Source organism: Pinus tabuliformis, chromosome 1_2 (assembly GCF_031772625.1).
Source record: "Pinus tabuliformis cultivar Carrire ecotype Pingquan chromosome 1_2, CPIR1, whole genome shotgun sequence".
NCBI lineage: Eukaryota > Viridiplantae > Streptophyta > Pinopsida > Pinales > Pinaceae > Pinus > Pinus tabuliformis.
The window spans coordinates 1049839276-1049851859 of NC_142298.1; the positions used below are offsets into that span (position 1 = coordinate 1049839276).

The 12584-nt window shown below is 40.4% G+C and overlaps 1 protein-coding gene across 1 annotated transcript; it reads left to right on the top strand.

Annotated features, from left to right (window-relative positions):
• Positions 1–3030: 3030 nt before the first annotated feature.
• On the top strand, positions 3031–3747 carry LOC149209734 (LRR receptor-like serine/threonine-protein kinase EFR). Its single transcript, XM_089398727.1, has one exon. It carries the CDS (start codon positions 3031–3033, stop codon positions 3745–3747), a length of 717 nt encoding a protein of 238 aa, XP_089254853.1.
• The last annotated feature ends 8837 nt before the right edge of the window (positions 3748–12584 follow it).

Consider the following 12584-nt stretch of genomic DNA (forward strand, 5'->3'; position numbering starts at 1 on the left):
CGAAAGAAAGAATCAAAGCATCTTGTAACACCTCTCCTGTCACATTTGCTTCATGATTGTTTTCTTGTTGTGAATCTCCTTCTTTTCCCTTTCGAGATCTACAGTCTTTCTTTAGGTGTCTTTTATTTCCGCATTTCCAGCACACTATCCCCGATCTGGACTTGGATATGACTTTCCTTGATTTACTACGATATTCTGAGCTCTTTCCTCTTTCCATTTTTCTTCCCCTAGACTCTACACTCAAAGCATTACCCGATGTCTCATCGGAGCTTTTCCGTCGCATTTCCTCGCTAAGGATAGCACTGACAACATCATCAAACTTTAAAGTACTAGATCCAGAAATAGAGCTACTAATAGCCATTACTAAACCATTCCAACTTTCTGGTAATGAGCACAAGAATAACAGAGCTCTAACTTCATCATCAAAGTTTACCCCTACAGAACATAACTGACTTGTAACAGTATTAAAATAATTTAAATGGTCTGCAACAGATCCACCTTCCGACATCTTCATATTAAATAACCATTTCATAAGAAATACCTTGTTTGAGGCTGAGGGTTTTTCATATAGTTTCTCCAACGCCTTAATCAAACCCTCTATTGTTGTTTCCTTCGAAATGTTGAAGGCGACCGATGCTGCGAGGCACAACCGTGTTGTTCCGAGTGCCTTTCTATCGACAAGGTTCCATTCTTCATCTGTCATACCCGTCGGCATCTTTGCTTTTCCGCCCAATGGTAGGTATAGTTCTTTCTTATACAGATAATCTTCCATTTGCATCTTCCACAACAAGAAGTTTTGGCCGTTAAATTTCTCGACCCTAAACTTACCATCTTCCACCATTGCTCCCACTCGAACAAGGAACCCTTCTTTCCTGTGAGTTTATCAGCCAAATAGACCTTCGGCTTTGATACCAAATGTTAAGAAATTTACTAATAAGATCTCATTAGCATTGGCCAAAACCCTGGCCAATCCGACCAAGTGAGCCTTCACCACTCACCTCCAAGGCTTGCATTACAATGAAGTCCTTCCAGCTTTTTATAAGCTCCATTACATATAATACCACAGGCAGAATACTATGAGTGCACAATACCATGTGCCCCAAAACCATCACTACTTTGACTCTATCGTGAGTCAAGTTTACCTAACACCATTTCCCCTTGCCTCGGCAATTTGTCGTTTCTTCGCACACTCTATCTCAGAGGCAATGATGTAACTGGTCATATCCCGTCTCAATTGGGACACATCTTTTGTGTGAGGGTGCTTGATTTGGCACATAATGAATGGAAGGAAATATCCAAACTCAACTTGGCAGTTGCAAAATTTGACTCTTCTGGCACTCTCCTTCAAAAATCTAACTGTAAATATCCCTAGTGAGTTGGTTTCCCTCCCACATTTTCAAAATATTTACCTGGGAGTCACCGAGATGACAGGTACCATTCCCTCTTCCTTGGAAAATCTTTCAGCATTGATTGAGTTTGGTTTGGAATCAAATAGTCTCACCGGTCCTATTCCGAGTCAACTTCACCGTTCCAGAAATTTGACTCTACTGTCACTCCACAACAACTGTCTGATGGAAAATATCCCAAGGGATTTAGGTTCCCTCCCACATTTATTTGAAAGTGATTTGGTTGGGAGAGAAAGACCTAACAGGTACCATTCCCTCTTCCTTGGGAAACCCATGTGCAAGAACTTTCAATTGTCCAAAATGATTTGTGTTGCATTCCCACATCCTTGTCAAATATGTTTAAATTGCAATATCTCAATTTAGCTTTAAATCAAATTAATGGAGAGATTCCAAAGTTTATTGGAAAATGTTCTAACTTGTTATCACTCGGTTTAAGTCATAACAACCTGAGTGGGACCATGCCTATAAATTTGGTTAAGTTATCTTTTCTAGAAACATTGCTTTTAAATAAAAATCAACTTGATAGTGGTAATGTTATAAATATGCTTTTTCATATAGCTCTTACTAATTTTTCTCACTTAAAGTACCTATGGTTGCACAACAATAAATTAAGTGGTATTTTTCCCCTTGCCATAGGTAGACTTTCTACTAATTTATCTATATTAGGGTTATCAAATAATAAAATACAAGGGAACATCCCTCCACATATAGGAAATCTTAGTAGCTTAACTTTCTTAAATTTAAGTGAAAATTTTCTAAACGGTAATGTTCCACTATTAGGAAAACTTATAAAAATAGAAAGATTGTATTTAAGTAACAATAATTTGGAAGGAAACATACTGACGATTTTGAAGGATTACACCACATTGGTCTCTTGGATGTTAGTCAAAATAATCTCTCTGGAAAGATTCCAAATTCGCTTTCACACATTAAACAACTAAGAAGACTACATCTTCATCACAACAAGTTATCAGGAAGCATACCTTCCAACTTACTAGATTGTATAAATTTGGAATTGCTTGACCTATCTCACAATAGGCTCTCTAGAAGTATACCACATGAAATTTGTAAACTTTCTAATCTACAATTCTATTTGAATTTTTCATGGAATTCATTGGAAGGTTCCTTGCCCATGGAGATTGGTAAAATTGCAATGGCTCAAGCTGTAGACATTTATTTCAATTAATTGATTGTGGCAATTCCCCCTGCACTTGGAAGTTGCAATGAGCTACAATTATTAAACTTATCTCACAATTCCTTTCAAGGGTCTATTCCAGATTCACTTGGAAGTTTACAAAGCCTTGCAAGCCTGGACCTCTCTTCCAACAACTTATTAGTTGTAATATCAATGGTTGCACTCAAGAATTTGTAAATGCTTCAAAGCTTGAATTTGTCTTTCAATAATTTCATAGGGGAAATTCCAGAAGGAGGCTTTTTTGAAAATCGAACAATTGTCATGTCTTTAATTGGAAATCCTAGCCTTTGTGGATTGCAAGTATTTCAACTGCCTGCATGTCAAACACCAAGACATCATTTTGCACTTGTGAAAAGATTGATACGGGCAGTGAGTGGAGCTGCTTTTATATTATGTTGTTTAATTTTGGGATTCCTTTGGAAAAGAAATATGCCTATGCAAAACTTTGATTCCTCAAAATCCATTTTTCAAAGGTTGGAGCACAAAAGTTTCTCATATCAAGAGCTTCATATAGCAACTAATCGATTTGTCGAGGACAACTTGTTGGGGACAGGGAATTTTGGTTCAGTTTATAAAGGAATTTTGAGTGATGGAACATTTGTTGCTGTAAAAGTTTTCCAGTTGCTAAAGGACAAGGTTGAAAAGAGTTTCAAAGCAGAATGTAGTTTCTTGCAAAAGGTTCGACATCAAAATTTGGTGAAAATCATAACCTCATGTTGCAACATTGATTTCAAAGGATTAGTGTTCAAATTTATGTCTAATGGAGGCCTGGAGAAGCATTTGTATCCTAATACAAATGACAACAATGGTGAAGCTGCATGTGAAATGGGACTAAAAACACGATTGGACAATGCAATAGATGTGGCACATGCCATTGAATATCTCCACTATGATTCTTTTGTGATGGTAGTGCATTGTCATTTAAAACCCAATAATGTGCTTATTGATGAAGACATGTCGAGGCATGTAACCGATTTCGGTATTGCAATATTAAATAATGAAACCTCCACAGAGTCACTTACTTCATTATTTTCTTTGAAAGGATCTATGGGCTATATTGCACCAGTTATGACATTTAGAATGTTAAATGTTTACGTGTTGTTTCTAAATGCCTCATCAACATTTTTGTATGGGCCAGTAGGGTAAAATTTGATGAACGTTATCATGAATGCAAAGTATGGATTCAGTGAGCCAACGTCTAACAAAGGAGATATTTACAACTATGGCATTTTGTTATTGGAAATTATTACGAGGAAACGACCAACTAATGATATGTTTTATGGTGACCTGAACTTGCACAAGTGGGTAAATCTAGCCTTTCCAAGCAGAGTAATGGAGGTAATTGACCACAACCTTCTTAAGGGAGGTGGATGGAGGTTAATTTGAAGAAAATAATGTATTCAATTGCATAATTTATTTCACACGGATCGCTTTTCTTTGTTCGAAAGATTCACCCAATGAACAACCAACTATGAGAGATGTAGTGTTGGTATTGGAGAGGCTGATAAATGATTTGGGGGCAAATACAATTGCTTCTAGGAGATTAAGACAAAGCATATCTATATTTCTTAGCAATAAAATGCATCAAGGAGTGATGCACATGCATCAAATGCCCATAGTTCTTCTTCATTTTAGTTTGTGAAAATTGCAATGCCAGAAGATTTCAATATTGTTATTATTCATACAGTGGCAATTATTTTTTTATCTTATAATTGTTGAAGTAAACCTCTGTTAGTATTTTTATCTACATGTCGTGATTGTCAAAAGAAAGAGTACATGTTTTTGCAACACAATATTATATGAATTGCAACTGGTTTGTTTTATTATCCATTCATAACGTCAAAATTTTTAATTGTCAAAAAAATAATTCTGTTCTTTTTTTTTCTATAATTGAAAGGAAATGATTATTAAAAAAAAATTTGACTTATAAACACATATTTTAGCTTAATGAATTGATTTTAATAATTATGTTGGAGTTTGATTACTTTTTAAATATTTTCTTTAATTGTTCAACTAGATTTTCATTAGTGTTTACTATCGATTTATAATTTATATTAATGTGAAAATTAAATGCTTTAATAAAATTTTATTAACTAGATGAAAAATTTACATCTTAATGTGATTTATTACTATTGTCCATGATGTCAATATTCATATCTGCAATGTAAGAGCCCCTAGAAAAAAATCTTAGGAAATTAATTGTATTATCCTTGGAGCATAAGTGGATGGATTATAATTGTATTATCCTGGAGCGATCGTGGGAAACGGAGCAGGACTTGAAACAACGATGATCTGTAAGTTCAGATTTTGGTGTTATAGACATCTCTCGTAGATAACTGCTTATTGGATCTGTAACAAAGAGCCTTGTTTATGGGATCTGTATGATTCAACACACAATTATCTTCATTTTTTTCTCTTAATTCCAATTAATTTTGGACATTTTGTATGATGCAGCTGGGTCTAATCTTCTACGGGAATGTAAAATATTATAGATCTGAGACACAGATCTGAATGGCCTGTGTGGCTCCCTTTTGTAAAATTTCGCAGAAACATTTTTATACTTAGCAGGAGACCATTCTATAGATGGTTCCCAGCTTCGTGAAAATAGCTGCTAGCTTAGATCTGTCCACCTCTGGGAGGTAAGCTCCTGCCCATATCGTCAGTGAAGCCCCGGCTCCCACTGTCCAGGTGGACCAGGCCTCACTCAATGAGGTTTTGAAGTTTTTTGAAAGTGTCCTAATCTGCCGATTCAATGGTTTTTGGCCGCAACTGAGAGATCTCCACAGCTGGATCTCGGAGGTATGGAAGCCTGTCATTTCTGATGCAATTAATATCTACCTTTGTGCTAGGGGTTTCTTTATAGTAGATTTTGAAAACCCTAAAAGCAGACAATGTATTCTATATTCTGGCCCTTGGTTTTGGGAAAACTCAAGCCTATTCATGAAGCCATGGAACCCATCATTTGATCCCTCAACAACAGTCATAACCTCAGCACCAATTTGGGTGAGATTGCCAAACCTACCCTTGCATCTTTGGAATTCCTCCTCGCTAAAAGCCATTGGAAATGAAATTGGGAAATTTTATTGCAGGTGCCCAGAAACAGAGGAATATGTCAGAACCACCTATGCACGCATCTGTGTGGAAATGGACTTCATCGCTAGATTCCCAGCTGAAATACACCTAACAAGTAAAGACTATGTGTGGAACCAAAAACTCGATTATGAAAGTGTCCTATTCAGATGTCGATCCTACTTTGAGATAGGCCATCTAGCCAAAAATTGCTCAAAAGCCTCCCAAAAAAATTCTACTAGAAAAAATCACCACAGATCTACATGGTGGGAAGGAGCACAAAAAGAACACTACACTGTCATCAAAGAAGAATACTCTCGAGAAAACTCTGAATCACAAGAAATCGGGCAAGAAAGAAACAACTCTCAAGACAAGCAGGGGGAAAGCCCCACCCAACAACAAAAAAGTGAACTCGACAACACATCAAGCATCAACAGTTATGAGGATTCGAATACCACACAAAATAAATCTTCATTTAATAGAAAAGTAGATCTCCTAGACCAAACTTCTTCTCTGACTATCTTCAAAAGGACGAACACAATAGATCGCGAAGCTAAGACACCAATGTCCCAAGAACCAAAAGAGATGAAGGAGATGCAAGATAAAATAAGTTGGAAGACCGTAGAGAACAAAAAGAAAGCTACAACACCAATCTCGCCAAGAAAGACAAGGAGCCAGACAATTAAAAACTAAGAAAATTATAGGTCCGATAGACCAATTTGGTCTCAGTGGATGTTAATCGTCGTCGTCATCATCATCATCATAAATTTTAAGTTTAACTATAAGTAATTTGTTTATGTTGTTAACAATAGTATAAATATTAAAAATCCATTTAAATGTGATTTTTATTTTTTTATTTTTTTGGGTAGCGGAGGTCCCGCATAACGGTTTTGGGGTAGAAAGCCCAAAAAGTAGGATTAAGTTATTGTAAAAACTCTGAAGTATGCGGAGTGCGAATTATAGTAGGATTGAGTCAAAGGGTATTTTGCCTGAAAATAATGTAAAGAAATATAAATAGAGTCGTCCCGCATAGGGATCGCGGGCCAAGGGAGGGTATAAATAGAGCGCGGCTCTATGAGGGAAAGGAAGTTATTTTTGGAAAAATGATGGAATGTAATGGGTTTTTGAAGAAGACAGTCTGAAAGCATCTGTAAGTCCAAGTTGAGGGTTGGGGTAGTAGGTAGAGGCTCTGCAGCTGTGTGTGCGAACCCTTGTAGTTGAGTGCGTAGGGCGGATCTGGATGTATTAAGGATAAAGTGGAAATAAAGATAAGTTTCTTCTGAAACTTTAATCTCTGTTTACTTTAATCTACTTATGGTTTGAATGAATGTAAATCTGGGTTCATTTTAATGCGTGAATCAGTTGTGTTGGTTAAATGTTTGCTTAAAGACCCTATTAATTTGTAACCACATCCTCCAATAGAATAGTGCACTAATAAGAAAGATATACTCAAGCTGGATATGTGCAAATACCGAGCAACACGGAGCTGTAAACTAGTGCGCGAAATCTCCAGACCACACCAAGACATCCCTAGGGTGTGGAAACCTGGTTCAAGCACCCTCCCTTGCTACCTCAGGTGAGACCTCAGTCCGCGCTCCACCGGCTATTGCCAAAAGGGCTGGTAGCTGCGATATTTGTTTGGCTAAATAAATCTTCCGAACCTGGATCATGCCCATATAAGCTAACAAATGGTTCTGTTGTCGGGACCAGGATCTGCATAAGGGGTGTCTAGAGTGAAATGCGAGGACTCGATAGAAAAGAACGTTGAAAAATCAAAAGGATCAGGGATGGTAGTAAAATAAGGGTAACCATGGAAAACACGATTCAGTTACCAGTGTTTAAAGGAGCAGGAGGTGAAGACCCAGAACAATTTTGGTTTGTACTAACGTCAGTATGGAATGCGCAACAGGTCGTGGATGATAATATCAAGAAATCCATCTTAGTCAGCGCACTACAGGATTGAGCACTAACATGGTACATGAAGTATTCAAGCATCAACCCAACGACAGGGATAGCGGACATCCATACTGAATTAACAAAGGATTTTAGCGGGCCTAAGTCAGAAGCACAGTGGGCTGTTGGATTCAAAGAGATCATGATGACGCCTGGTGAGACCCCATGGGATTTGGATCAGAGGTTGAAAATTACCATTTGCGAGGCCAACATGACCCTGATGGATGCACAACACTGTGCTTAGTTCATCACATCACTAGCACCATATCTGAAGTCAGCCTTGTCACAACAGAAGATCTCAACCCAAGCGGAAGCATTGGAGGCAGCAATGCGGCTGCACGAAACCCTGGTACAAGACCCAGGGTTGGGAGTTCAACAAATCCAAGCACAAGTCCAAATTTGTGTTTGGAAATACAGAAGTTAAAACAAGAACAGACACCGCGCCCAGAAGTCTGGGAGGAAGTATGGTATATAAAGTGCAGGAGCCAGGGACACGATAAAGATCACTGTCCGGTCTCGGTGAATTTTGTGGTAATGGGGGGACCAACACCGTTGCGGCTAGAGGTACAGGTAGGGCCGAGCACGATTGCCTCTCTCTGGCACACAATCTGTCAGGTAGGAGGGAAGTACAACACTGATAACTGTCATCTATTGCCAAAATACAACCAGACCCCCCAGCAGCTCTTTTGCAACTTTTGTAGATCGGTGGGTCACGAAGAAAGAGATTGTCATAGCTATCGAATGTTGATGGACCATGAACCTGCCTACAAAATTTAGAGTGAGGTGCAAGGTTAGGATCCAGCCACGGTGCTTGCGGGCGGTGGGTTCCCGGGACGCGGTTGAGGACGGGGTGGAATGGGAGTAGGAAGGGGTCATAGGCAGCTAATCTATAACAACTATGGAGGACCAGGACATTATGCATGGGATTGTACCAATCCAACCCGAGTATCATGTCCTTATTATGAGCAATTCGATCATGAGTTGCTAGATTGCCCCATGCTGATAGCACAGATTCACGAAAAAAATGCAGCGCCTCCTATAACAATGCAAAACGTGCAGATGATGAGATTCGAACCACGCGACGACGAACCCAAGGTAAACATGGTATTACGGAGTGGTGAAGCCATAGAAGAGGTCGATGGGGAGACTAATATGGAAGTTAGGGAAAGCTTCATGGGCATCTCTAGCCAAGGTAGTTGGGATCGGCCTGAGCGAGATAGGGATCCCTCGATGTTGACTACCTTCTTCGAGACATGCATAAAACTACTTCGTGACAACAAGGCAATTAGAGGGTTACAGGAAGTGAATAATAGATGCGCAGGGTGGGGTGAACCTCGTGCAGTTCGGAAATTAGGAAGACATGCATCGTGGATGGGTTGGGAGATGCAATTAACGGCACAGATTGGCGACTACGAGATGGATCAGGTCATTTTGGACCTAGGTTCAGATGCAAATATATTACCTAAACAGACTTGGGAGTGCATGGGTATGCCTACACTACAATGGTCTCCTATCCAATTATGGATGGCCAATCAGCAAAAGATCTTGCCCATGGGAAGGATGCAAGGAATTACAGTAGATATTGATGGAGCAAGTACCTAGATGGACTTCGAAGTTATTGAAATCATGGACGAAAATAACCCGTATGCTGCATTGCTACGGATAGACTGGGCCACTGACATGAATGGGGTTATTAACCTCAAACAGAGGAAGATAATATTTAAGAAGAAGTCACTCTGTGTAGTCATTCCGCTAGATCCAACAGAAGGACCACGCTACACAGAACCTGTGCGCAATGACGACAGGGACGATGTATTGGATTATATCTACAAGATTGTTGCACATAGGACCAAGGAGGAGAGGAGATCCTCATGGGACTATGCCGGCTCATGCACCAGCGATTCAGATGAAGAGGATGAGCGATGGCGAAACAGGGTGAATGAGGTAACCACGCTACACTGTAATATGATGACGAAATCCCTGTATTGCGTTAAAGCTCAGAACCGCGAACTGCCAATGTATGATGGGCTGACAGAAGTGGATGAATTCCTGGTTAAATTCAAAAGCACGGTACCAGAGTACCAACGGTTTGATGTGCTAAAATGGGCATTGCGTGCGACACCAGCGCGATGGGGGGTAACCATGAAGGGACCTTCATAGATTGGCGAAGATGCAGGTGCATGATGCAGATAAGATTTGGGAAGCCAATGCTACAAATAATGGAGAAATACTATGGTTGAGAGAATCCGCGCATACACTTGAGCAAATGGACCAAAGCTTATGGTGCAGAGTCTCAACCAGAATGGGTGCACTTATTTTATCATACCCTGGATGTCATTCCAAGGAACTGGTATATGAAAACAGAGCTCCGACATGGCACTGGCGAGTGAGATATCCTGCGCGAAGGGTTTCTATCGACATTTCTCTTTGAAGATCAATGGATGGATACTATGGATGACGCATTATAGTTAGTAAAGACCACCATCTTCAGAACACCACCGGAACTAGAAGAAGTCATGTTGTTAGACTGGTCGTGATAGTTGAGCCAGGCCTTGGCATGTTACAATGTACAAGTAGAAGATGATGAGGATGACTTGCGTAACATCAATATACCAGAATCCGAAGGGAGTAGTGAGGTGCGTGGCCCCGAGATAGAAGATCCAGACATCACAGTGCCATTGAAAACAAAGCAGGTAAATATCGGAATAGAGGAAGAGCCGAAGTATGCTACACTTGGGGACTATTGGGACGATGCCACGGTGGAAAAGGTCGTCGAGTTGCTCCGTGAATACCGAGATTTATTCCCTACAAAAATTACGGAGCTGAAAGGGATTCTAGGAGACTTAGGAATGATGAAAATGACTTTGAAGCCAGATGCAAAGCCAGTAAAACAACGACCCTACTGACTAAATCCAAAATACAAAGCAAAGGTCCGCGAAGAATTGGACAAGATGCTCGCAGCAGGAATTATTGAACAATTCGAGGAGTCTGATTGGGTAAGTCCTATGGTCGTGCAGGAGAAGAAATAGAAGGGTGAGATCCACATCTACGTAGATCTGCGGAAGCTCAATGATGCTTGTGTTAACGATCCGTTTCCAACACCCTTTATAGATGAGGTGCTAGAAAATGTGGGCGGGCAGGAAGCATACTCCTTCATGGACAGATTCTCTAGGTATCATCAGATCAAGATAGTGCCAGAGGATTGAAGCAAGACAATGTTTGCTACCGAATGGGGTTGTTTTCAGTATATGGTAATGCCCTTTGGGCTGAAGAATGCACCGATGATATTTTCCCGTATTGTGGTAGCCGCGTTCAAAGAATTTATACCCAAGTTCTTAGAAGTCTACCTGGATGACTGGACCGTATTTGGCTTGGTTAAGAAACATGTCACCAGCTTACGATTGATGTTGGATACCTACCGCCAGCACCAAATTACGCTCAACTTGGAGAAGTGTACTTTCCTCGTCCCTTTCAGGAACTTGCTAGGCCATGTGGTGTGTAAGCAAGGACTGATGGTGGATCCAGCAAATATCGTTGTCATACTAAATCTGCAAGCACCGCGAAGTGTAAAGTAGCTACGTGCTACATTGGGACACACGGGCTACTACCGGAAGTTTATAAAAAACTACACCCAAATCACAGCTCCAATGGAACAGTTACTGAAGAAGGATGCTACATATTGCTGGAACGAGGAATGTAAGAAAAACCTAGAAACGCTTAAGGAAAAGATGGAATTTGTCCCTATCTTGGTCTTTCCAAAGTGGGACGTTGAGTTTCATGTACATGTCAATGTGTCGTGTATCACATTGGGTGCAGTACTCACTTAAGAAGGCGTGGAAGGAATTGATCACCCTATTGCGTTCGCAAGTCGCAGGTTGTCCAAAGCAGAAAAGAATTACTCTACTACTGAGTGAGAGGGATTGGTGATGGTATACGCGCTCCAAAAGTTCCGTCACTATCTGCTCGGAGGACATTTTAAGATGTATACTGATCAATCTATGCTCAAATACCTAATGAATAAGACTGTGTTGGGGGGGCGCATCTGTCAATGGTTGCTGCTGTTCCAAGAATATGACTTTGAGGTTATTGTAAAGCCGGGATGTCTGAATGCAAGACCAAATCACCTGTCCTTAATTGAGACTCATGAAGAACCAACAAATCTAGAGGAGGGGCTCCTGGATGCCCAGTTATATGCCATGTACGTTGTAGATGGCCACTTTGAAGATATTATCCACTTTTTAACTATGGGCATTGTACCGCAGGGGTAGTCTATCCAACAAAAGAAGGAATCAGTGATACATGCCATAGATTTTACTGTAATTGTAGGCCACTTCTACAAGATGGGCAATGACGAAATATTGCGTCAATATGTATCAGAATTCGAGTGCGGATAGATCTTGACCGAAACACATGGAGGGGTTGCTGGCGGACATTATGAGGGCCGTGCCATAGCCCAAAAGATTCTTCACGCCGGATTATGGTGGCCCACTCTACATCAAGATTCGAAAGCATACTGTCGAGCCTGCAATGTATGTCAACGGATGGGAAAACTATCGCGAAGGGATGAAATGCCACTTTAGCCATAGATAACGCTACAACCATTTGAGAAATGGGCGATCGACTTCGTCGGGCCTATTGAACCATGAGGAAAGACAGGCACACGTTATATCATCACTGCGATTGGATATTTGACCTGATGGGCAGTGGCGCAGGCCGTTAAGGATTGTTTGGCTGCAACAGTAGCAAAATTTTTGTTCGAGAACGTCCTGACCAGGTTTGGCTGCCCCAAAATTTTCATGAGTGGTAGGGGAACACATTTTTTGAATGAAACGATCAACGCACTCACAGAGGATTTTCATATATCTCACCAACAGAGTACGCCCTACCATCCGCAAGCAAATGGGATTGTCGAGGCCTTCAACAAAATTTTGGAGAACACGTTGACTAAGGTCTATAATGCG

Bases quoted from the DNA above. Each gene is read 5' to 3' on its own strand.
- LOC149209734 (XM_089398727.1), top strand. From the start codon at position 3,031: ATGCCTATGCAAAACTTTGATTCCTCAAAATCCATTTTTCAAAGGTTG.